The sequence below is a fragment of the Rhinolophus sinicus genome, linkage group LG03 (genome assembly GCF_036562045.2).
Source record: "Rhinolophus sinicus isolate RSC01 linkage group LG03, ASM3656204v1, whole genome shotgun sequence".
Lineage (NCBI taxonomy): Eukaryota > Metazoa > Chordata > Mammalia > Chiroptera > Rhinolophidae > Rhinolophus > Rhinolophus sinicus.
In genome coordinates, this window is record NC_133753.1 from 34,140,502 (window position 1) to 34,166,420 (window position 25,919).

Genomic DNA, 25,919 nt, shown 5'->3' on the forward strand with positions numbered 1-25,919 from the left:
TCTAAGGAAAACATATACTTTTAGGATTTAGGATTAAGTTAATGAGTGAACTTAAAGACTAACTCTTCATTAAAACCTTCACCAAGGGGTTGGGGGAAGAATTATAAGGATAAACTAGGCAAATTGTGTTGACATTTCTAAATAAATTTTCAATATGTAATAAAACTAAATGTTCAACTTACCAAGAGGAAAGAAAGAAATCAAAAGTAATAATGTCATCATTCTTTTTCTGATATGCTTTAAAAAAAAAAAAAGGATGAGGATGGGGTAGGGTGGAAGCTAGAGAAGCAACGCTGTGTTACTGGTCTCTCTCTTTAGCCCTGCTCCTAGTTCAGTGTCTCACATTCCCCCTTACTAACAGTGATGGTGGTGGCAGCAACAGCCATTTATTGAGCACTTGTTGTGTACCATGTACTGTGATTAAGGTCGTTATGTGAGATATTGCATTTATTTTATCAGCTGTTATTACTAGGCTTGCAAATCAAAATAGTTCAAAACATTTGCTCCAAAACGCAATATAATCATTATTTCTCATTAATTAGAAATATAATTAGCAGCCTGATTTTATACAAATATGTAATTCAGTTCTATAGCTAATTTCTCTGCAGAGATACATCCCAACCCCATGCATGCCTGCACAATGGACTAGGGTGGATAGAAGTGATCTCCTATAAAGCAGAAGTACAGAACAGGAATGGAAGGTACCCAACAACAAAGAGGAACAGGGCATCCTAGCTCAGGGAGAAGACAGAACATGGTGAGAAGATAACTCCAGGGGTCATTTGCATAAAAGGCCCTTCTTTCCCTCTGCTCCCAGCTTTCCCCTCTTTCAATGCTCAGCTCAAGTTTTATTTGCTTCCACATCCTCCTTTACTCAGCTCTCAGTGATCCTTTCTCTCCTCTCAACTCTTGCAATTCTTATTCTGAAGCAAATAAATCAATACTTAACTATGTATTGCCTATATTGTTCTCTATTTTTTTTCTAGTAAATTTATCTTATCTCACCTACTACTAGATTGACAGATCCTTGAGTAGTGTCCAGGTGAAATTCCCATAATTCTACAATGCCTAGCATACTGCTCAGTAGGAAGAAAGCTTCTGACTAAAATCCATTCAATCATTCTCTATTTTGGTTACTGACTTATTAAAGTCAGAACACTAATCTGTACTCAGACAGAACTTTTGGAAAGAATAGAAATACATTTGTGTTCTAAAACAGACCAAAAAAGGTAGATCTATCTGGTTACCATCATTCTGAGCCACTGCTAAAATAAAATTTATTTTTCAAGCTTTAGATATTTCAGAGGGGGCAAAACTTGATGTTAAAATTTTTTATGCAAAGTAAGGATCTGGAACAACAGATACGAGTATAGGTTTTGATTTGCATTATTTGTAGAGTGTAATTTAAGTTTTCTGGATTTAAAAAAAATGTAATATGCTAAACAGATTTACAAACACATACTGACAAAACAATCAATGAAAAAATTGGCGTCTTTCAAAATAAATTTGGGTGAATATATACGTGTCCTTCCCCAACTACTATGTATTTCAAAACCTAATACTTAGAGACTCTAAAATAAATATGCCAGTTAAAAAGAGCATTAAAAAAAAGTGTATGGTGTCACTTCATTGTCCCATTGAGGACCAAATTTAAATAGTGCTCACAGGCAAAAATCTGAGCAGATAGTTTGTGAAGCATTACAATAAACGCAGAATAAGGGTATTATTCCTATATGACACTACAGCAGAAACCTGCATAGAATTAGAGTATCTGCAATGACAGATATGAATACTGTGAAAACTATGTACAATAGATACATCGTATCAATACATTTTACCTGCTTCAAACTATTGGCTATAAAAACCAAACCACTCCTACCTGTGCAATGCTTGCATTGCCAATTACCTGTGAGGAAAAAATTCAATGTTATCTACACTGACTTTCTTTAGCATCCATATGTTTATTTGCATACACAGGCCACTTCTAACATGTAGTTCTTCTCAACAATCAAATTATGATGAAAATATTTGTTTCCCTCTTCATTGTGGGGGCTAAAAAGTGCATGTTCATGGATGTGAACTAAACCTACTGTGGTAATCATTTCGCAATATATGTAAATCAAGCCATGCTGTACACCTTCAACTTATACAGTCAGTGCTGTATGTCAATTGTATCTCAATAAAATTGAAAGAAAAAAATCTGCAGAAAGTATATGTTCAATTCACTTACTTGTAAGATACAGTCAGTCAGACAATTTGAGGGGGAAGGGCAATGATTTTAATGTTGATAAAGTCAACAAATGATTAAATGTAAACACTGTGAAGTATTTTAGTTTCAAGAACATTCATCAAAGTATAACTATTTCTGTTCATTGAAACTAGCGTCACTTCCACCTCACTTAAATAATCTAAGTTGTTTTATCCTTTTATCCCAGGAGATAGTCTGCATAAGTTAAATACATCCTACGTTGTTTTGACAGCACAGAAATCTGGCTATATAATATGGTTTAACTACTGATGTATTATCTTGCTCTTTTGGGTCGCATTTTTCTTTTATTTATTTCTCATTAACAAGGGAGAGTTTAATCAAACTTAATGATTTTAAGAGTTTAATCAAGCCATTTAGATATGCATCATTTTGGCAAGTTTAAAATGTTTAATCCTACCTTAGTTTTGACACATACTACAGAATAAACTATACAAAGAGGAAAACGATTTTTTCAAAATTTCACACAGATACTATCTTTGGAATGTTAAAATCTGTATTAGAAGAATTAAAAGAAAATATGAAATTCAAACTATCTTTTATCATTATATTAACTTATGTTATAAATATTGAAATAAATTAATTTTACCATCTGGTATTTTTTCTGTTATAATAAAAATAAGCTAATTTTAAAAATAAGAAAACATATTCCACATGTAAAGAAAAATATTTCTTTGCAATTTTCTTTTTAGCAAAACTTATCTATGATGAATAAACCAGACCAGACAGAATTCAGGCACCTCAGTTCCTAGTAGATCTCAAGGGTTAAATCCCAGAAGCTCTGGTTTCATTAATGGAACAAAGTTTCAAAATTAGGATGACTAGTATCAAACTGATTTTACAATTAAAACCAGCCTGATTCTCATGCTTGACTACCCCTACACACATTCACACACAGTACTGTACAGAAATAAAATGATACACAACCTACACAAAGAATTATACTCCATCTAAGGTTTTAATAGAATTGGTGTGCTCTCCTCTCTAGTTAACCACAAGAGACATTGAATTTGAAATGCTGCGCTAGCTAAGCCTCTTCAAAATAGATAAAATGAAGGAAGTAATTTTCTGGAATAAAAGTGCTTTTAATAACACACTGAAATAAAATAGGATACCTCCCCAAAACAAAACAGAGCTAAAAGAAAAGAAAAAAAAGACATTAACAGAATGAGTTCAATTTTAGTGAGGAGATAAGCAATACACTATATTTTAAACTTACCACAAGAGCAAAGAACACCATAAAGAAAAATGATAAACTACTTGTGTAGCCAAGAAAGCCTGTAAAATAACAGTAAAATAAAAAGCAATTTATAAGGAAAATGATCCCAGAGTACAGCTAAAGCTATACATCTTGGGCATGTTTTCTATTACAGTGTTTGGTATCTGGGGCTTAGGGCTGAGAATAACAACATTCCAACTATCTGTCACAGATCATTTATGTAGCTCTGTACAGCAGAATTGGAACTGGCTTACCACTAATGGTACACTGTAAGGAAAGGCTGCTCTTTAATGTTCCGCTGTAAAGATTTTATTTTAGTGGGGCAGACAAAATACTACTGCAAACCAAGTAATAGGTTAACTAGACAGGGCTGAAGGCCGAACAACCTAAACTAAGTCCAAGCTCAAAATTATGCACAACCGCCACCCATCTGCTAAAAATGTGGTACCGTGAACTTTCAAAGCCCCTTAATATTATTTCCCTTCTTTTTTCTAAACAAATAAGGTCCTTTTCTAAAAAGACTTACCTATTTTAGGAAGAAGTGCAAGAGGGAACACAATGACAACACAAATGATTATTAGTAGTGTTTGTCCATCAAGATACCAAGACCTGTTAGAAAACAAAAAGTTCAATTTTAAGCATAGGACTCCAGTGTTTGAGCGCACATGCATGGGCACACACACGCACAGACACACACACGCAGACACACACAGAGAGATACACACACACACACACACACACACACCACTAAGAAAAGCCCACTTCCTTTTGCTAAGATATGTGTTGTGGAATCCTGTATTCTTATTAATGAATTTACATTTAAGAAATGTATTAAAACAATGAGATGCCATTTTTCAACTACCAAATTAGCAAATATTTAAAAATATGATAATAGTCAGTGTTGGTGAGGAGTGATGAGGTATGCACAAAACTGGTGAAAGTAAAAACTGTGTGTATTACCTTTCTGAAAAGCGATTTGGCAACAGATATTGAGAGCTTACAAATGTTTAACACTTACAAAAGACTATTAAAATAAGGAAACAATCAGCAACAACAAAAAAATTTTTGTAAAAAGATGTTTATTGAAAACATTTTTTAAAAAATGAATATTGGAAACTAACATCTAAAACCATGACAATGTAAAAATAGATAATGGAACTATGAGACCATCATAAAAGGAATATTTTATAGGTATAATAATATAATTAATATTCAGTAAACATCATAAATATATGTAGCATGATAGAAACGTTGAGAAAAATTATAGGTTCATTAAAAACGGAAAGGAACTGCAATAAATTGATAGCCATTATCTCTGGGTGGTAGAATGATGGGTAATTTTTCTTCTTTATAGTTTGCTATATTTTTCAAATTTTCAGAAAAGGGAATGGATTACCAGGAAAAAAGTATTAAATTTTTCATATAAAAGCATTAGAATATTGAATGAGAAAAGGTAGGTTAAAAGTGGGACGGTGTATTTAATAATTTAAAAAAAAAAACTGGATGCACATAAAAAAAGTTAGAAAGTTACACTTAAAATACCAAAAGTGTATATTTCTATGTGACAGCAATATGAACCATTTTATTTTCTCCTTGTTTGCATAAATGATATCAAATTTTCAATATAAAATACTGCATAGAAGTTTTAAAAAGTTAATTTCCCAAGACTTTAATAGTAGACTGTATAAATTAAACTACTAAAATTATTTTTAACATAATATTTGAGGATGTGGCATAATTGGTCCTTTACATGTTGCTAGTGATCTTGTCAATCTAGTACTACCTTCTGGAAAAACATTAATAATATGTAGCAACAGCAATAAAAATGTGGTAATCTACTCTAAGAAAACAATTTAACATATAAAGAATTCTCTGTGCATGCAGCTGTTGTTATAACATTATTATAATATTAAGAAGTTGGGGAAATTCTATATGTACAATAGAAAATATTTAGATCAACAACAGCATACTCAATGGAATATTATGCAGCTTTTTAAAAAAGATAATTTAGTAAAATGGAAAAAGCTAATAATAGAAATATAAAATATATGATTATTAATTATGTTTTTAAAAAGTATTTTGGGAAAAATTTAAAGGAAATAAAATGATAACGGTGATTAGATATGAGATGGTATTATGTGTAATTGTGATTTGCTTTCTTTTCTAAATTTTCTGTAATATAGATATATTTTTACACTGAAACATATACATCTATACACATGCATAATAATAACAGAGTAATATTCATGCTAACATGGAAGGTGGGAACATCAAAGACAATAGGCATTACTCTTTCAAATAATTTGGTAGATGTTCTCAGAATTCCCAGTTTGTGATAATGCATCCTCTTTCTTTACCTGATAACCAAAATCTCCCACTACCATGTTAAATTAAGAAAATGGATAATTTCCTAGAAACATACAACACTGAATCATGAAGAACAGAAAATACGAACAGATCAATAATGAGTAAGGTGAGTGAATCAGTAATCAAAAACCTCCCATAAAAGTCCAGGACCAGATCATTTTACTAGTGAATTTTAGCAAACATTTAAAGAATTAATGCTAATCCTTTTCAAACTCTTCCAAAAAATTGAAGGAGGGAATACTTCCAAACTCATTTTACAAAGTCAGCATATCCTAATACCAAAGCCAGATAAAAACAGTACAAAAAGAGAAAACTACAGACCAATATCCCTGGTGAATGTAGATGCAAAAATTCTCAACAAAATATTAGCAAACCAAATTCAATAGCACACTCAAGGGATCATACATCATGATCAAATGGTATGCAATGATGAGTCAACATCCAAAATTAATAAATGTGATACTGCACATTAACAGAATGAAAGATAAAAATCATATGATCATCTCAATAGATGCAGAAAAAGCATCTGACAAAATACAATATCCTTTCATGATAAAACCCCTCAACAAATTGGGTATAGAAAGAATATACCTCAACATAATAAAGACCATATACTACAAACCCACAGCTCACATCATACTTAACAGTGAAAGGTTGAAAGCTTTTTCTCCAAGATCAGGAACAAGACAAGGGTGCCCACTCTCATCACTCTTATTTAATGTAGTACTGAAAGTCCTAGTTAGAGCAATCAAGCAAGATAAAGCAATAAAAGGCATCCAAATTGGAAAGGAAGAAGTAAATCTGTTTTTCTTTGCAGATGATACAATCTTATATATAGAAAATACTAAAGACTCAATGAAAACAATTGTTAGAACTAATCAACAAATACATATATATTTCATACATATTTCAATGTCATATATACACATATATATACATATATACACATACACACACACACACTTATACACACACACATATACAGATGGTACCAAAAAATGTATACACATTTTAAGAAAATAAAAAAACTATTAAAATTGTAATAATATATACCGATAACAAAAGATGAATACAAGTCACGTTTGACTTCTGCAATGACAAGAGGTGCTCAAAGTGGTTACCATCAGCGTCCAGACACTTCTGATTACAGCAAACTGCTGCTTGAGCAACACTAACCAAAGTGTCCACTTGTATATATTTTTTTGGCACCACCCCCCGTATATGAGTGTGTGTGTGTGTGTGTGTGTGTGTGTGTGTGTAACACTGAAATATTATTCAGGCAGGAGAAAGAAGGAAATCCTGCTATTTGTGACAACATGGATGAACCCTGAGAGCATTATACTAAATGAGGTAAGACAGAAAAAGAAATACTGCATATTACTTACATATGGAATCTAAAACATGCTAACTTAGAGAAACAGAGCAGAATGGTGCTGGAGGTCAGGGGAACCAAGGAGATGTTGATCAAATGGCACAAACTTGCAGTTAGAGGATGAATAAGTTCGGGGATCTAATGTACAGCAAGCATGGTGATTATAGTTAGCAATACTGCACTACACACTTGAAAGCTGCTAAGAGACTAACTCTTAAATATACTCACCACAAAAAAGAAATAACTATGTGATATGATAATTACTGAGGTGTTAGCTAACACGGCTTTGGTAATCATATTGCAATGTATAAGTGTATCAAGTCAACACATTTTACACCTTAATCTTACACAATGTTATATATCAATTATATCTCAATAGCAAGGCAGGAAGAAAGGGAGGGAAGAAGAGAGGGAGAAAAGGTCTTCCTCTACGTGGTTTCAACCCCTGGCTTCTAAGGTGGATTTTATGATTCACTGTTTCTCTTTTTACATCCTGGTTTATGAGGAAGTCCTCTTTAATGTATCTTTACTGGATACTACTGGGTACTGACAACTTCATCCTTAACAGAACTGAAGGAACAGCCGCAGAAATAGCACCATGATCACACCTTTCCCTTCTCCACCCTAATTCATGTCTTTAGAAAATGCATATGCCAGAAACTAAAACCTATTTCTATGTCTAATGGACCTGAAGCTGTGCTCTCTGCATTTACACATGCCCCTCAATTCCAGGTTCGGAGGAGGGCCTAAGAGTACACATATTAGCAATACAAGAGGATACTCGGCACGTTAACCTTCTAGGCACTCTTAAGTAAGTATGAGAATGGGAACTTCAAACTATCCCTCACTGAGGAACACCTGGCAACTAAACTTCTTAAGCTGGCAAAAGGCCCAGGGCTCTATGAGTAAAATCTCCTTCCCTCTGGGACCCATATCAGACCCAGACAGTTGCAGCGCCAGGAGAAAAAAGGCCCAAAGCAGCACCAAAGCAGATTCCATCTGTTAGTTCTGCTGTGCCTGCTGTCATGAAGGTAGAGCTGTGCAAAGGGAGCGCGTTCATCCTCAGGCCCGACCCTTTGCTCTTGCTTAAGAATAAAGGTACATTTTGAAATCCCGAACTTTGTAACTTATACTATGTTATACTTTATAATGTTACACTATCTCAGATCATAGTTTGCTCAGGTCCATAGATGCCACATGACTTCCCAAAGCACTGAACTGTGGTTCTGAAGATAACTTCACCACCTCCTAGTAGTAACTCAGAATCCCAGAGTTATGGCATGCTAGAGCTACAAGAGATCTCACAGGTCATTTGATTCAACAGCTTCGTTTTATATGTCAGTAAAATCAGCAAAAGGATGACAATCATAGTGACAGAAGCAATGGAAATACTCTCTACTCTGAATAATCTCTCTTGAGTTTATGGTATTTTTCAGATATACCTTCATTTTTCTCAAGATTGTGCTTTCTTCACTCTCCTCTTCATAGCACTGAACTTTAAATTCCTAATATAAAAAGAACTTTACTCGAAACGTAATTTCTCTATCCCTGCTTGGCTATTGGTTATTATTACTCATTTCTTATCCTTATTAAGTTGTATTAATCAAGCCCGTTGTAAACACAGTACATTTCTTTATCATTCAGCAACAATACAGGCAATATAGAAAAGCACAGTAAAAGTTAGTTTACATTTCATGTGCCTGTCACAGTCAACTGAATTGTGTTTGGCAATGGATTGCCAAAGAACAGAAATGATTAAACTTACAAAATAAAACCCCAGCCTGAGAAATACAAACCAGTAAAAAGAAATCTCAAACAGCACATATTAAATAAATATATTTTACAAATCAAGATTTTAGATGACTATACCAATCTTAATTTTTTTCCTAAGAGGAGGGAAAAAAGAATTATCTTACAGAACCTCTGTTTTCCTACTGTGATCTAAATATACATGCTCTTTAAGCCAATAAAATTAGAGTAAAAAGTTTTATACTGCCTAGAAAACTTGTTTGATCTGTGGATTTAATCCTATATGATAAAAATGTTCCAAGTATGAAATATAGAGTATAAATCCTTAGTTGTATCTCAAATGCTCTGGCATGCAGATGTTTTTTTCCCCCCATATTTTAATGAAAACCAGATTTATTTATAAGATGCTTTAATTTCATTCTCGAATGGAATGGAACAAGAGTATCATATGTTCTGAATTAGGATCTTACTCACATCCCATATCAATTTTGTAACTCAAATGCAAGACAACTTAATTGTGTCAATCATATTCCCCTGACAAGATCATTAAATGTTAACAGAGAGCTTCCAACTTTTAACAGCCATAGATTTTTAAAATATAAGTTATTCTATGAAAAATATAGATGTCACATAAAAGTTCGGTATTAAATATTATAGCTTCTGACTTCTAATAGTAATTTTTGAGATTAGAAGATTATGAACATAAAGTTTCTTTTTGATAAAATCTTTGTAAAGGTTTATATTTCACCAAGGTACATCAAATCTCACAGATAACCCAGAAAATAAGCACAACTAAAAGATTTTAACTGCAAGTCACTGTAAATCAAATCTTAAAATAATAGTATATCAATATCATATTGATCTCATAGAAGAAATATTGCTATGTAACTATTTAGAAATAAACTTCCCTACAGAGTTAAGTAAATTACCGTAACATTTGTTTCTTAGTTATTTTACAGCATGAAGCTTTAAAACCTAATGATTTATCTGCATTCTAACCATATCATCACTTAAATACATAATGGTTTTTAAAACTTTTAAATCCAATATAAGCAAACACATATATTACGTTTTAAACAAAATGAGGCTGTTAAAAATATGTGCAATTTTAAATTAAACGTCATAAGAGGTAATGCAAACTGGCCACAATATTTTGAAGTATATAGTTTTAAAAATCCATGCGTGACATGTAAAAATAGCATTTTTAAATCAATTTTTTACTGATATCAATGAGATGGGAGTTAGTTTTTATTTTATTTAAACAAATAAGAAAAAAAAAGTGAATGGCAATTGATTTAAGATGAAGCAATGGTAAAAGAATCACTTTTAGAGAAAGTAGACCCAAGTTTTAATAGCAGTTTTGTCACATACTACCTTAATTATTTGTAAAATTTTATATGTATATTTATCCCTCCTATTTCACAAATACACATAACAATAAAGAAATGTCAATAGAAGTCACCAAATTCAGGCCCAAGAAAAAAGAAAACACAAACGTGACAACTATTACGACTAACATAGTTTATGCAATACATTAAAATTTGAATCTGACTTTCCTGACAAGCAGAGTAAATAAGAAAAAAACACCTTTATAGCTATTATTATTGGAATTTTTTATTGAGCTATAATTGAGATACATTATGGAATTTTTTAATTCTCCATATTTACACTATGCTATCAGCTTACAAAAGCATGTGTATGTATAATATCTTATTTGATCATCCCAACAACTTTGTTAAGAAGGCAATATTGGTACCCCTGTTATACCAAGTGAAGAAACCTAAGGTTTAAAATTAAGTTATATGGCTAAAAGAAGTTAAATTAATTTCCTGAAGTTATTGAATATGAAATAGATAGGACACATTCCTCCTTACTCTTAGTCTAACATGTTTACTCTATTGCATATTGCCTTGAGTTATTAGCCCTAAACTATGAAAGAAATTTATCACATAGAATTCTTTGAGTAATAGACGTTGTCTTCAGTATTTTTAGCACAAGTGCAAAAGTGAATTTCACATAGCTATTTCTTATAGGAGCTGTTTATCAAACTAAGACATAAAAATTAAAAGTAACTGTATAAAGTTGTTGATACTGGTGAGCATCAAATGTGACAGAGTGTGGAAACCTTGTGAACTATAAAGTACTATATTAAGGCACATTATCTTCTGATAATGAAAAATCATTAAGAACTTCTACCTGCATTTTTTCACATTTTCTCGATGGTTCCTATTCAGATCTAAAGTATACCATACTATCCTTATAAATATGTATTTGCAGTTTTCTAAGTAGAATGATTTCGTGGAAGCCAAGTTGTAAAAGCTTGGCTTCCATGAAATCATTCTACTTAGAAAACTGCAAATACATATTTTGAAAATTTGCCTTTCAATCCAGGACAAGTTCAAATATTAGAGCAAAACAGCCAAATATTTATTTATTTTTAATTAAAACTTATTGGGGTGACAATTGTTAGTAAAGTTACATAGACTTCAGGTGTACAATTCTGTAATACATCATCTATATATCACATTGTGTGTTCATCACCCAGAGTCAGTTCTCCTTCCATCACCATATACGTATTTGATCCTGTTTACCCTCATCTACCACCCCTCTCCCCCCTTACCCTCTGGTAACCACTAAAGTATCGTCTGTATCTATGAGTTTTTGTTTCTTTCTTTGTCTTGTCTTTGTTGCTTTCAGTTTTACATCCCACATATCAGTGAAATCACATGGTTCTTGTCTTGACTTTTTCTGTGTGACTCATTTTGCTTAGCATGATAATCTCAACGGAATACTACTCTGCCATAAGAAAAGTTGAAATAGTGCCATTTGCGACAAAATGAATGCATCTTGCTTGAGATTACAGCTAAATATTTAAATGTAAAAGTCTGACAGGTGTTTTTTTTTGTAGTTTAGAAATTATGTGTAATAATGACAAAAGAATTTTTCCTGTCTTTTCAAGTTTATTTTTCTTAAAATTTCTTGTTCTATGTAATGAAAGGAAAAGTATAATTAGTTTTTCCCCTAAAAAGAGATGAATCAATAGTCTTTAGAACCCAGTGTTTTTAAAATGAGAAAGCAAGTACAATGTGGTTTAGTATTATTTACAATTTTGTCAAAAAACAGGAAATAAAACAATTCAGTCCCTGAATAATAGGAATCTCACACAAGTATTTTTGTAATATTATCAATATGATTTACCTTTATCACTGTGGTTGGCTGAGAAGTGACAGCAGTATTACCCACTTTCTCCTTTGTTTAAGATCTTTACTATCAGTACTTTAAGCCTTCTTCCACCCTCCATCCCTCACCCCAAAGTTTCATCTCCCCCCAAATTTCTCCTTTACTCTTCTCCAAGATCTAGCTAATACCTGTGCCCTATCAATTAATGATGAATTAATAAATAAATGCACATGATGTGAAATATTTTTCTTACCCACTATAGTCTCCAGACAAAAATTCTGAAATAGCAGTAGGAAGCTCGTTTTTAATAATTAAAAGATAAGATGACATAGCTGCAAAAAGAAAAAGAAAAAAAGAGTTCCTGTTAGCATTCTATGATTTTTAAGCATTTAAAGAATAATGTATCCCAAAACACAGATATCCATTAGGTCTACGACAACATGTGGAAGATTAATTCATATTGCACTATTGAAGATATATATACTAAGACTGGAGATAAATAATTCTCCGTAGAGAAGAATAATTGTAAGCTTATTAAGTATCCTTTGTTTACATTTCAAGTCCAAGGCATTGGTATGAGAAAGAGTCTTAATTATAGGCCATTTATAAATGAAATTTGTTTGAAGTTTTACAAAAAATCTTTTATGATATCACCCCTGTCCAAGGCATCAGAGGTTAGTTTAGCAACAATTGATAAAGAAACAGGAGTTTAATAAATATAGGTAATAACATTCATTATTTGTTCTTTCTTATTAGAGACCGCCCCCCAGAAGTCTCACTCCCTCTCACTCCCTGTCTCTGTTCCCACCTGATCCATTAGACAAGCACATTATGGACATAGCATGATAAAACAAAACAAAATTCATAATAAATTACATTTTAAATTCTCTTCTAAAACAGATTACAAAAGAGTCAATGGAAACAATTAAGCAGTATTAAAGGGACAAAACTTACAACTTTTATTTCATTTTATTAACAAAACTCATCTGTACTATGTAATCAAAATCTGAAGCTAGCACTATTTCTCACATTTAATCTGACAGGATCCAAGAAATAACTAGCTTTTACAGCATTTTAATAATGATCCTATTTCTGATGTAGCTATAAAAAAAATCCAAAAACAAATCCTATAAACCTTCCATTACGTACTAGGAAATGTTTTAATACGGTTACAGAATACAGAACTCATTTATATGTAAATACTTGAGTTTAAGCTTAAATGCTTAAGTATATAGAAACCCAGATGATTTGGAGTCAGAACTTCAGTTTAACAGAGTAATAATCTCTCTTTCCCCCCAGAGGTTAAGTATATATTGAAAAAGAGCCAACAAGAATATGTCCATGAAGAATAAACAGTGTACTCTGTGTGCACGTTAATTTTATTACTTATACATATATTTCAGGAAACACTTCACTTTCTCCTTGGACCTACAAAAACTAAGAACACAAATGAATGCCAAGTCTGAATGGCAAAAATCTGGGGGGAAATTGATTAAAAGGTTCAAATAGTTTAAGAAGAAGAATGTGTATTTCTCAATCAATATATTTAAGGGTAGCTGAACTTCTCTATAATTATCACAGTACTGTGTGACCACTTAACCCTGCACGAAAAAAAAGGATATACACTAGTTGGTGTGTAAATTGATATGAAGAGAAACAATACTTACTACACACACAAACATACACTCAATTTTTTAGAAAAATAATAAAGCACCTCTGACAAAGTAAAATTCAGTACAGTTAAATAACTAATCACTTCTTTGTAATGAAAATGTGTACATATACACACTTTCCAGTTTATGACTATTTGTTTCCTCAGAAGTACAGCTGTGGAAGTATAGTTTTTTCCGCAGCAGAAGTACAGTATGTTTCTTCAAACTCTCTTTCACTCATGGGGTATTAACAATTGATTGTGAAAAAGTGTTCCATACTGTTTATATTCTCATAAGAAAAAATGTTATCAATTTGGCACAGAACAGAAGGAAGGTTTAATTTCCTCCCCTCAAGAATGTGGAGTCTCTATTTATTCCAAAGAATCATACACATACGGTATGATGATGAAAATCATGAACTGAATTTTCTAAAAATGGCTTAGAGCTACTTAAATATATCTTGCAGGGCAGCAGGGTGGGGGGAGACAAAAACAAGGAATGCAGACTTCCTACACAATGTAATTTATTATCTGCCCATCCGTCTTTCTTGCTTGGATTAATCCAACACCACATGCATTTCTAAAGTTTCAGACATTCATCTCTTTCAGTAATTTTCTATTATTTCTTTTAGATCTTTAGTTGTAAAAAGCTTCAATGAATATGAGATCATATTTCTTTCTAATATACAATCTGTCATTCTTCCCAGAATTTCTATTAGCCCCTGGCTAATCATTTGATCACTTTTATCCTCTGTTGCAGCCTTAACTCTTTGGATTTCAAATGGGTGTCCTATTTCATTAGATTCCAGTCTGAAGAACCATGTATATTTCAAGAAATATGAACTCACCAAACATATGTTTCTCTCTCAAAAAAAGATCTCAGCATACAAGATATAAATATAATAAAACATTCAAAATACTGTTTCTTTCTTAGAGAATGTTGGTGCTTATTTTAAAAGTTACAAAACCACAGAGCTGATGATGGGGGGATAAAACGCACTGATGAAGCAAGTAAAACTAAGAAAGACACTCTCCTTTTCACTGTCTAAATTATTGTTTTCTTAACCACAAGTAAACTTTCATGCAAGGACTAGCACCTTAACATGTTATATATAATACAGAGAGGAAACAAAAATATACATTAAGTTAGGAAATACATCTTAATTAGAATCATATGAAAAGAACAATCAGCTCCATAAAATAAACTGGAAAAGTTTTAAAGATACAATAGCAATAAGAAAGCTCATATATCCATTGTTTTTAACCAAAAGTTTCACCAGATCAAATAGCTGCCTGTCACACCTTTTGTCTCATGTCTTCTATTAATGGCATAAGGAAGTGTTTAAAGACATCTTAGAGACAGATCATAAGCAAGAATTTGTAAATGATTTTTGCTGACATCAATACATACCATAGACTCCTAATACAAGACACACCATGTTGTACTCTAAATTAATAGCTGTAACAGGGTCATCCATAAGAGCTATGGTTATAGTTAAGTGGTTCTGGCCTACATACCACCAAAGAATTAGTGCTAGAAGACATACCTTGATGACAGGTATTCAACCATTACAAATCATTTAGTTTCACCACATTAACTAAATAAGTATTCTTTTCTCCTTCATTTTAAACATAACTAATAGAACTCATTTAATGGAAACTGCCCTGGGAAGGAAATATAAAAATCTGTCAACCTAATCAAAACACAGAAGTTGAAAGTATTCTTTAAAAAACATGTGGAGAAGCGACTCATATTAAGAAATGACTAAAATAGGGTAAAATTTGATTAGGCAATAGCAAGTAGTAAGGTATTAATACTGGTTGATCTAATCATAAAGAGAAACACATGAGTTGGAAGTATGGAGGCTGAGGGGAGAAACGTCAGAAACGGAGAAAGGGGGAAGGGCTCTGTGGGAGAAGAATGAGAACAGCAAACATTTTTGGGGTTTTGGATGCTGGATTATATGCTTGACAGTATTCTAAGTGATTTGCAAGTTATTTCCTCATTTGAGCTCCACCACAAGCCTATTATTTATTGCACAGATAAAGAAAGGGAGGCACAAAAGAGTGACTTGCCCAAGCCAGCAATGGTGGAAACAGCCAGCCTGGTTTGAGAAATTCACATTATTAACGCTTATGCTGTGGGAAAGCGCAGGAGCAAAGTGAAGACTAAATCTACCACAGTGAAGAAAAATAAGGAAAGTCTATCAAAGGACCACTCCCCAGGATTATTCTTTTTTCATCAGCATTGAAACAACAAATTGCTTCTAAATGCTGAGTTTAACCATTGGGTTCAAAAAAAAAAAAAAAGAATTTATACAACACGGAATGTAAGTTAGAAGCTTTAAAAACACTTAGAATGTTCATTTCACTTTGAAATGTATTTTCCATATAATTCATTTCAGTTTTATGAGCTGGTTTGGTGATCAGTCCAAGATTCCTCAGACAAGCAAAGGAATTTCAGGATAAGACTCTACTGATAGGACTCCACACCACGATTGTACTGCATCAGCATCCGTTGTTGTAGTTCAGAAGAGAAAGTTTCCTATTCTCACACAATTAAGATAGTAACACAACACTGAAATCTGAAAAATTTTAAATGAAAATCAATCCCTCTTCCCACAAACCCTATACTCTTATTGGACTATTTTTCCCAGGACTCCTTAAAAAAAAAAAAAAAAAAGACAGAGCCTCGATTGGAGTTCGGGCCTAAGAAATCATTAGTCTACAAAAGCAATTATCTTTTTTGTTAAACACTTAAAATACGCATGTGAAGATAAAATTATGTACAGCTATGTTTAAAACAAAATTAGGTTTTCAGCCCTTGGAGGATGTTCAGCAATTTCTTACAGGATTAGTCAGCCAGCCCTAAACAGGTGTACTTTGGGAGGAAATAATAAGTTTGCCTTTCCATCTAAGAGAGGTTCAATTTTACTTCAAACAGGTTTTTAGTCATGGATAGCAAAGGGTTTATTTTATTCAACATGTCTTATTAACCTGATGTTTCTATTAAAAGACCAAATACCATTCAAAGTCTATACCCACTCAAAATAGGACACAACAAAATCTCCCTCTTTTTAAAAAAGGACGTTTCTTAAAACCCTCAAAACAATGTCATTTCCCTAATTCTGAAAACTCCTGTAATTAAACTTCAATAAAAAATTACTAAAAAATGCATTATATTCTAAACCTTTTTAAAGTGACATATTACAAGAAAATTCTGTCAAAGGAAGTACTTGTGAAGAAGACTCCTTCCAAATTCTCTATATCTCTCCTATTCTAAGGCAGTGCTTCCTAGAATTTCTGGACAATATTGTTCAGGCTCAAAACAGCTGTAGTTTGACTTACCAGCAGATGGCGCTGTAACAGCACACCCAATCCCCGTTTCCCAGGAGACAATACAAACTACATAGTACCACTAAAAGACTTCACTATCCTACAAAACAACAAACAACAACAACAAAAACCAAGGAATAAAGTAAAACCAAATAGCTTCTAATTTATCTAATATTAAATCATAAATTTGAAAAAACACTGAGAATTTGAAATTTTTATAGTTCTCAACTGAAAATGACCTTATTTATACCTCTGTTTATGAGATTCAGTAACTGTGCTGCTTGAGTACATAAAAGGGCTGCTGAGTTTCTCTTAAAACTTGGATTCCCAAACTGAGGTGTTAATCAAGGCTGCTAGAGTAAGGTTTGTGGGATCTGTGCCAGACTGGAAAACCCTGGGTCAGTCTAGCTGTTCCAGGAGGTTTCAGTAAGACTACCAAATGTTTAGCGTTCTCCTTTCACAATATGCAGCAGTTATTCTATCTTTAATCTCCTTTAAAGAACAGGGGTTGTAAAGAACTAAGGAAAGAATATGCTGTCCGTAGTGGCCCTTCACATTGTATAAGAGCAAAAGAAGAATTTAACATACTCCTAGAAGTCACTCACCTTTCCACATTTTGAGTTGGGCAAGATAAGAAACCAGAAATAACATTAATTAACTTCACTTTTATCAGATATTTGTAAGTGTTAATAAGACGTTCTCTAGCTTGACTAAAGATGATTTGGGGCTTACTATTTGATTTCTAGGGACATTTTAGTGTACTGGGTGGTCTAGCTCAGGAGTTGAAATGAATTGAAACCGCATAACTACTTACCTTGGTTTTTAAGAAAAGCATCTCATAATGCAATGCAGAGGAAACTATGCGTAAACTATCTATACTTATTTGCTATTACAGTTCTTAATCCTTTTTCTAGTACTACACTAAATTCAAACTCCAAGCCAGAGTTCTCTTGTCTTTAACAGCATTAAATATTAAAACTCCCAGATGCCTCTTTTCTGACTTTGTGTCCCAGAAGCAATGACTCTCAGCAAATGCCACTCCCGTGCCTGAGGAAATGGGCAGCAGCTGGGGGCTATCTCTGGCTCTGGCCTATTTCAGTCCCCCTAATTCATTAGTGTTGGGAACTGCTTTTAAGTAGTATTTTACTATATCGCTCTCCATTTTCCTAAGGCAGAGGTTCCTATAACCTTAGAATAACAGCGCTAAATTTAGTGAGTCACATTTTTTTTCTGTCATAAAGTTTAGAGATTATTCAAAGACAGTAGATTTTTCCGATCAATTTGTTAGACCACATTAGTGCCCTGTGATTACTACTTGTGCCTGATTGATCTTGGGGAAAAGGGTTTTCTGTGGAGTTCTGACAGTAGATGCTTTCCCAAAGAAACTGTATGTTCATTTATATATTCTGTGGTCTTGTCTTCCCAGTTGATCAACAATGTTATCCTCCTACAGGAGTACCAAACCAGGTTGCTGGCTTTTCCTTCTCTCACTCCTTCTCTTAGTCCTTCCTTTCTTTCTATAATAAATATCACTTACTAAATGCCTACTATGTGCTAGGTACCAAGGACATAAATGAATGAGCAAGTTATCATACTTAGATTTATGGACCACGGGGATGTAGGGAATAAACAGGGGCTTCACTGAAAGATCCATGTAACAAACATTGATCAAGAGCAATTCATAAGCATTTTGCTTTTGAAGGTTTCTCTGTTCCATTTTTCTCATAGATGCATGAGGGGCATAGAATCCCAAGAAAACTGAGAAATGTTTAAATGTTACAAAGAATAAACGAGTAGGAAGCATTAATCTGTGACATGATTACCTAACCTGAAAACAGATTTCAAAATATTTTCTATTTTACCAAAGATCCTACTCTCCCCAATACTTTCAACTTTTTAATTTTTATATAATTCTAAACTATAAATCATACTATAGGCTTTCAAGTTTCTCCCTATCATTTATATAATATATAAAATTGTCTCTTTGAGGCAAAATCTTAGGTTTTTAAGTAGAACTTTTGAAACTATCTCATTCATTCAACAAATAGTATTTATTGAGTTCTTCTACCAGAAACTAGACCAAGTTATAAAAACACATAGTTCCTGTCCCCAAGGAGTTTTTAAAATCCTCAACATCTAATCTTTTCACAGCTTTTCAAACATTTACAATATTTGTAAAGAACAAAGGCTTTAGAAATAGACAGAAGGAGGTTTGAGTCCTGAGCTTTATTAAGGAGGAAAAGGAAGCAAACTAGTCCCTCTTCTGTGAAATGAGGATACTGTCATCTGCCTTGAAGAGGTGTGAGTATAACTGACGTGGCTAGTGGAAAACTTGACGTAAATAGAATTTATTATATTATTTTTCGGTCCTAAACAATTATTGAAAAAACTCAGACGATTTATACTGATAATGAACATCCTCTTTCAAAAAATGCTGTTTGAACTATATTATATGCAGATAGGCAAGCAAGAAGTATAAAAATTCAATCTGATGCTGTACACTTTATAGCATCTTATAAATATCCAGTGTATTTCCAATTAACAAAGAAAAAGTCAAAATGCACTTTGAAGAAATAACATTAAATAAGTAATATGCACAACACATTACAGATTCTCCCAAATAAGTGTTTCTTCTCAAGCATACATAGTGTAGTAACTATTTAGGCCTTCCAAAGACCCAACTTAAACATCAATCAAGAAACTACTTATGGCTGGAGTTGCTAGTCATTAACCTCAGAGGCTCAGCGGCTGCCCTCAAGGGTGGTTCCAAGAACTAAGACTCCCCTTTTCTGACAAGGAACGTACTGGTACCTACGAAAGCTTTTAGAGCAATAGATGCTGATTAGTTAAAAATACCCAAGAAAAGATTAAATCATCTTTTAAACCAAGTGTAACCCTCCCACTGAACTTTCTTGTAATAAAATATTTTAATGCTCTGAAAGAATTAACATGCTTCCCAAAGTACCAAATTAGAATTTGAATTTTCGGGTAAGAAGGAGGCTTAAGCTCCCTGCTTCCCATCCTACCCACAGCAATTTAACAAAGAGGTAACTGAAGCCAAGAAAGTGAGAGGGATTTCCCCAAGACACATGGCTACCCAACAGCAGAGACTGGAATAGACAGAATTCAAGGTATCTGCTTTCCAACTCAGTGTTTTGCTCACAAGAGCAAGCTTCTATCTATTATAATAAAGGAATGATTTATGCACATCTGGCTAAGACAAAAGAAAAAAAAATCTCTGAAATATGTTTCAGTTATTACTTACTGGGCTGGCAATAAGTAAAATTTACCCAAGGTAAAGAAAATCATGAAGACATTATTCTAAAAACTAAACAAGCATTAGCAGCTTTTCTGAATTTGAGGGACATTAAAAATGCTGTGACTGCTTCTAAGTCACTTTTAAAGAAGGTTCTAAAACAAAGCAAGCAAGCAAATCAACAAACTTATAGTCAGGGGAACGGATGATTTATCCACCACCAAATGCAGGAATCTTTTCTAAAACATCCTGAAAATTGACCAACAAGCTCTGTTTGAACGTTTTCAGGGATAAGGAACATTTTCAAAGGAGTGTAGGCCATCCCCGTTATCACACAGCACAGTTACAAAGGTATTCCAAATGAACCCCAGCTAGCTTCACTGTAGACTTCTACCCATTAGAACTAGTTCTGCTCTCTGGAACAATACTGAATCAGTCTAGTATCTTTTTTGTATTTCATGTTCAGCTTTGCAAATATTTAAAGCGAGTGATCAGTCTAGCCAGTCCCCTTTTTCTTTCTTGATAAATGTATCTAGAATACTTAAAAGTACTTGGAAATAACTCATGCAAATCATATTCAGCTCCATTTTCAGTTCAACAAAGGTTTATTAAGTCCCAGGTATTCTGCTACGTTCTGGAAATACAAAGAAAAATGAGGCATAATCCTTGCCCTGGAGGAGCTTACAATATAGTGGGGGAGAAAGGCATATACAGAGGTAACTTTAATCTAGTAACAGCAAGTGCTAAAATAGATCCATGTTCAATAACAGTCACATACAAGAGTAGAGAACAAGGAAGGGATCAGGGTGAAGGAAATAGAGAATACAACAGCAGGCACTGTGGCATAGTCACAAATTTGGATCTAAATTCCTGGATTGAAAACTCTGCATAAAATGCTAAACAACAGCTCAACCTAATCTAAACACAAAGTTTAGTAATGTTCTTAGTAATCATATGGAGAAGATAATAAAGGGTTGAAAAATCAAAATATACATTCATATTAGAGACAAGTGCAGTTAAGCAATTTGCTAAAATAAATTATTCCAAAGGAGATCTTAAAATCAATGGCATTATATAGATTCATAAAGGAAGAGACTAGTGTTAGTGATTTCTAGTCTGAAGGATGAAGTAGTATGTGTTAGAAGGACATTATTTGGTATGGCATCCAGGAAAGCATTCTTCTCATTCAATAATAACTTTTCCTCATGTAAATTCAAAGAATTGAAACATGAATGTTGAGAATTTCCAAAACAATGGCAACTACAATTTACTGTTGGAATGTTAATTTTTTCTTTGACCAAGAAAGCCATTAAAGAAGGAATTTGGTTGAATACTACTTAAAGTGAAATAGCTCAGGTTTCTTGAGTATCAGAGTTGAACTTTATTAAAGTTGTCATCTTTAAATTATTTTGAACTGTTACATGTCAGAAGATTAAAATTTCCTCTGACCATATAATCTTCTGTAAGATCCAAAATGCGTGCCAACATTTTCTGTATTTTCCTTTAAACTAACAGCATTTATGCAGCATTCCAGCCAACGGTAAAAGCATGTTCAACACTACATAACTTCTTCACAACACATACAAACATAATTCCCCTATTTTGGCTTTAAATGCTTAGTACATTTAGTCAACAACTGTCTACAATTAACAGTGATTTTTGCTTCTACAATGGTTCTTGATATTGAGGATCATTTTTTAAAGGGAACAAGATAACAGATAAATGTGAGAATGTTTATTTGTCTCAAAGCTTATTTTTTAAACCACTTGATCATACTGACTTTGTTGCAAGAGGACATTGCTTGTCCACAGCTGATTGTTCACAGCTCACGGAACACCATTAGCGCTAAAGCAGTGTCCACCAATGGAGAAGATGATGAAGGGTTGGAAAATCAAAATATATATTCATATTAGAGACAAGTGCACAGTTAAGCGGGGTGATTAGGACAAAAGCAGAGGGGAAATATGTTAGAATCACCTGGAGAGTTTTTCCAAACAGTATCTCACCACTATCACAACTATAGAAAACCAATGCTTTAGAGGTGCACTGCAGACCTAATAACAAGATTGAAATCAAGGGTTTACCTGGAACTGATTTAGAAGCTATTGTCCAGACGGGCTGCTGAAAAGGGTCTACAAAAAGGAGTAATGAAGACAACACACAGAATTTCTGAAGATACCTATGTCTACAGAGATTCAGGTTCCCAGCTAGACCTGTAGTAAGGCAAGAAACCAACGGAGGAAATCATTTCCATCACATCTATGCATAAGCAGTGCACTTTTAATTGCTTACCTCCAATATTCTGAATTATTATAGTTGCTGCCACCACCACCTACAAAAGACCAAATGTATTCAGAAGATGAAAGGGAAAATAAAATAAAAGGATCAGTATTTTATTAAAATCCAATAACTATTACTAAAAAACAGATGCAGAAGTCGAGAAGAGGGGAGCTGGAAAGAATCAATTTTGCCAACCATTTGTAATACATAAAACTAATAATCATCACATAAAAAGCCTTTCTTTAACAGTTTCAAGCTTACTATAAAGAATACTTTTGGGGGCAGCCAGATGGCTCGGTTGGAGCGTGAGCTCTGAACAGCAGGGTTGCTGGTTCGATTCCCACATGGGATGGTAGACTGCGCCTCCTGCAACTAAAGATTGAGGTTGTTGACTGGACTTGGAGTTGAGCTGCGCCCTCCACAACTAGTTTGAAGGACTACTTGGAGCTGATGGACCCTGGAAAAGCACAATGTCCCCCAATATTCCCCAATAAAATTTATTTTTTTTAAAAAGAATACTTTTGAAAGTTTTATTGGCAGTCATTTTTAAAGTTAAAAGTGTTAAAAATCTAGTAATCAGTGATTATCAAAGTACCAAAAAATTGAAATTGAATCTATCTGAGACCATTATTCTGTCTTTCTACAGTTTAGCTTCCTCTTATTCACCTAATTTCTTTCTCTTTTATATACTTGTCTCTTTTAACTGGAAACAGAAGAAAAATATCCCTCTCTGGATTTGGGGCAATATGAGGAGAAAAAAAAGAATTACCTTTCCAAGTAACCCAAATGCAAAGAGTCCAAGATCTTCATAAGATGTCACAGCTGTTAAAAGAAATCATAATTTTCATTTTTACAAAAAAGTATTCGTGTGTCAAGTCTTAAAGGGAAGAAAGCTATTCCACTACTACCTTATATTTATTAGATGATCAAACTCAATTTAAAGCACAAGTAATCACTTTTTGGGAAACTTTTGAAGACTTATGGTCTGTAAGGATAGAGTCCTCTTAGAATAAATAGAGCTTAGCGAATCCCAAGTTTGTCTAACAATCCAGGTTGCATTAATTCCAATGGGATAATTACTCAAGAACAACCCCACTTCTTCGCACTCAACAGTACTTGCATACTACACTGTCCAAATGTAAGCTTCTGTTGGTCACAGTTTAAAAAAACTGTGTATGTAAATAAAGTTAGATGAAATATGAAAGTTGTATCATACTTTCGGAGACATTGACTTTTCCAGCTACTTAGGATGATGATAATGTATTCATGATAGAAGAAACACCCTCATTACCCCATAATTAGTAGGGCACGCATTTTCTTTTCTCATCATAAAAGAGTATAAAGTTACATTTTCATTCATGTTCAAAAACTGTGGTCACAGAAAAGATGAAAACAAAATGGCTGATAAAAGAACTAAATTTGTCCTCAGTCCATATAGCTTCATGTTCTAACTAATGACACCACTGGTAAAAATAAGAGACATAAAAACATGTGTATAATCCTATAGTTTAAAAAATGCTTAACCTTATACTTCTTACACTAAAAAGCAGCACACTAGCAGCTACTAAGGCCTGGTATAGCAACACACATCTGCTACTGAGCCAAACTCAAAGCAAGTTTTAATACATCCAGACTCTAGATATACACGAGTTTTCCTTAAATGTCCACTAAATTAACGAAAAACTCCTCTAGACTTTCATAAACAAAGACTTCCAGATATGTAAAAACAAGCATTTTTAAAACTGCATATGGTCTTTACATGTTATAACTACAAAGTCAGAAAGAAAAGAGTGAAATGCTGACAAATAAGTTTTAATAATTCAGAATGGAGATATTAACCTTTTTTTTTTTTTTTGCCAAGTATACATTTAAAATTTTAACTTTACCATCAGAATTAATCAAATAATTTAGAAACTTTTTGGATCATACAGCCATTTTTAAAAATGTATTTACATACTATTAAATACAATGGATGACAATTTACTTTTGAATTTGGGATATATCGTTTGATTTTAAGGAGGAGCCTTTATGCTTTAACAAGGAAAGACTTCAATAATAACTTTATAGGGGTAGATTTTTTAGATACACAGTTGACCCTTGAACAATACGGGGGTTACGGGTGTCGATCCCAGAGCAGTCAAAAATCTGTGTATGACTTTTGATTCCCTTCAAATTTAACTGCTAATAGCCTACTGCTGGCCAGAAGCTTTACTGATAACATAAAGTCAATGAACACATATTTTGTATATGCATTATATACTGTGTTCTTACAATAAAGTAAGCTAGAGAAAATAAAATATTATTAAGAAAATCATAAGGAAGAATACATTTACAGTACTGTACTCTATTGATGGATACTGTAAGTCATGTCATCTTTTTACAAGATGAATCATCTGTCAGTACCTACATCAATATTGTTTTAGTGATATGAAAATTTATAGATGTTACATATATTACTAACATATCAAAAATGAAAAGATAATTTGAAAAAGAAATCCGTATTTATTTACACATATAACAATTCATGCATTAATAACAAAGAAGTAGCAATACAATTGCTTTATGGTAGCTAGTGTAATTGATACGACTGCTTTACAGTTGTAAGAAAATCTCCAAAAATTTTTCCAATATATTTACGGAAAAAAATCTGGGTACAAGTGGACCCAACAGTTCAAAGCCATGTTGTTCACAGGTCAACTGTATTTTAGAACATAAAATTAAAAAGCAGAATTACAAAACTAAGAGCTAGAATTTATTCCTCCTGCAGGAAATGCCAACATTCTTTTTTTTCAAATACATATAAAGTGAATGTCATCACAACGACATTATTAATAAGTATTTTAATCAATAAATCTTTATTAGTTTGTTTTAATATTCCCAAACATAATTGAATGTTAATGTTATATAGGGACACAGTTCCTTAAATTTAACATTCCAAAGCCTTGGTATGTATAAAAAAAACCCAGAAAATTCTCTAAATGTTAGCTTCTATCTAATTTGACATTGAGAAGGTAATTTTGCTATATATTATGTTTACGTGAACCAAGTCTCCAGAAAGTCTCTGATCTATCACTATGAGATTAAAGAAATATCATTGTTCATTTTTAACATCCCTTTTTTATATTATAGTTAAATGTGTCTGTTCTTTCTTAAGAAAAACTTTCCTTCCAAGAATTTAAAGCAAGGAGACTTTTCAGTGTTACCAATACATATGGGACTATATCAAATAACTTGCTTTTATTT

At 33.0% G+C, this 25,919-nt stretch overlaps 1 protein-coding gene across 3 annotated transcripts in view; it reads right to left on the bottom strand.

The window, feature by feature from the left end:
* Nucleotides 1–25,919, bottom strand: part of SLC38A6 (solute carrier family 38 member 6) — a 47,966-nt gene that overhangs the window by 11,158 nt on the left and 10,889 nt on the right. For all 3 annotated transcript variants that reach the window (XM_019750774.2, XM_019750775.2, XM_019750776.2), the window contains 5 exons: nucleotides 23,446–23,498; nucleotides 22,689–22,728; nucleotides 12,407–12,485; nucleotides 4,012–4,094; nucleotides 3,486–3,544 (listed from right to left, as the gene is read on the bottom strand). In XM_019750774.2, the coding sequence (XP_019606333.2) occupies nucleotides 3,486–3,544; nucleotides 4,012–4,094; nucleotides 12,407–12,485; nucleotides 22,689–22,728; nucleotides 23,446–23,498 (314 nt within the window). The remainder of the gene's footprint in view (nucleotides 1–3,485; nucleotides 3,545–4,011; nucleotides 4,095–12,406; nucleotides 12,486–22,688; nucleotides 22,729–23,445; nucleotides 23,499–25,919) is intronic.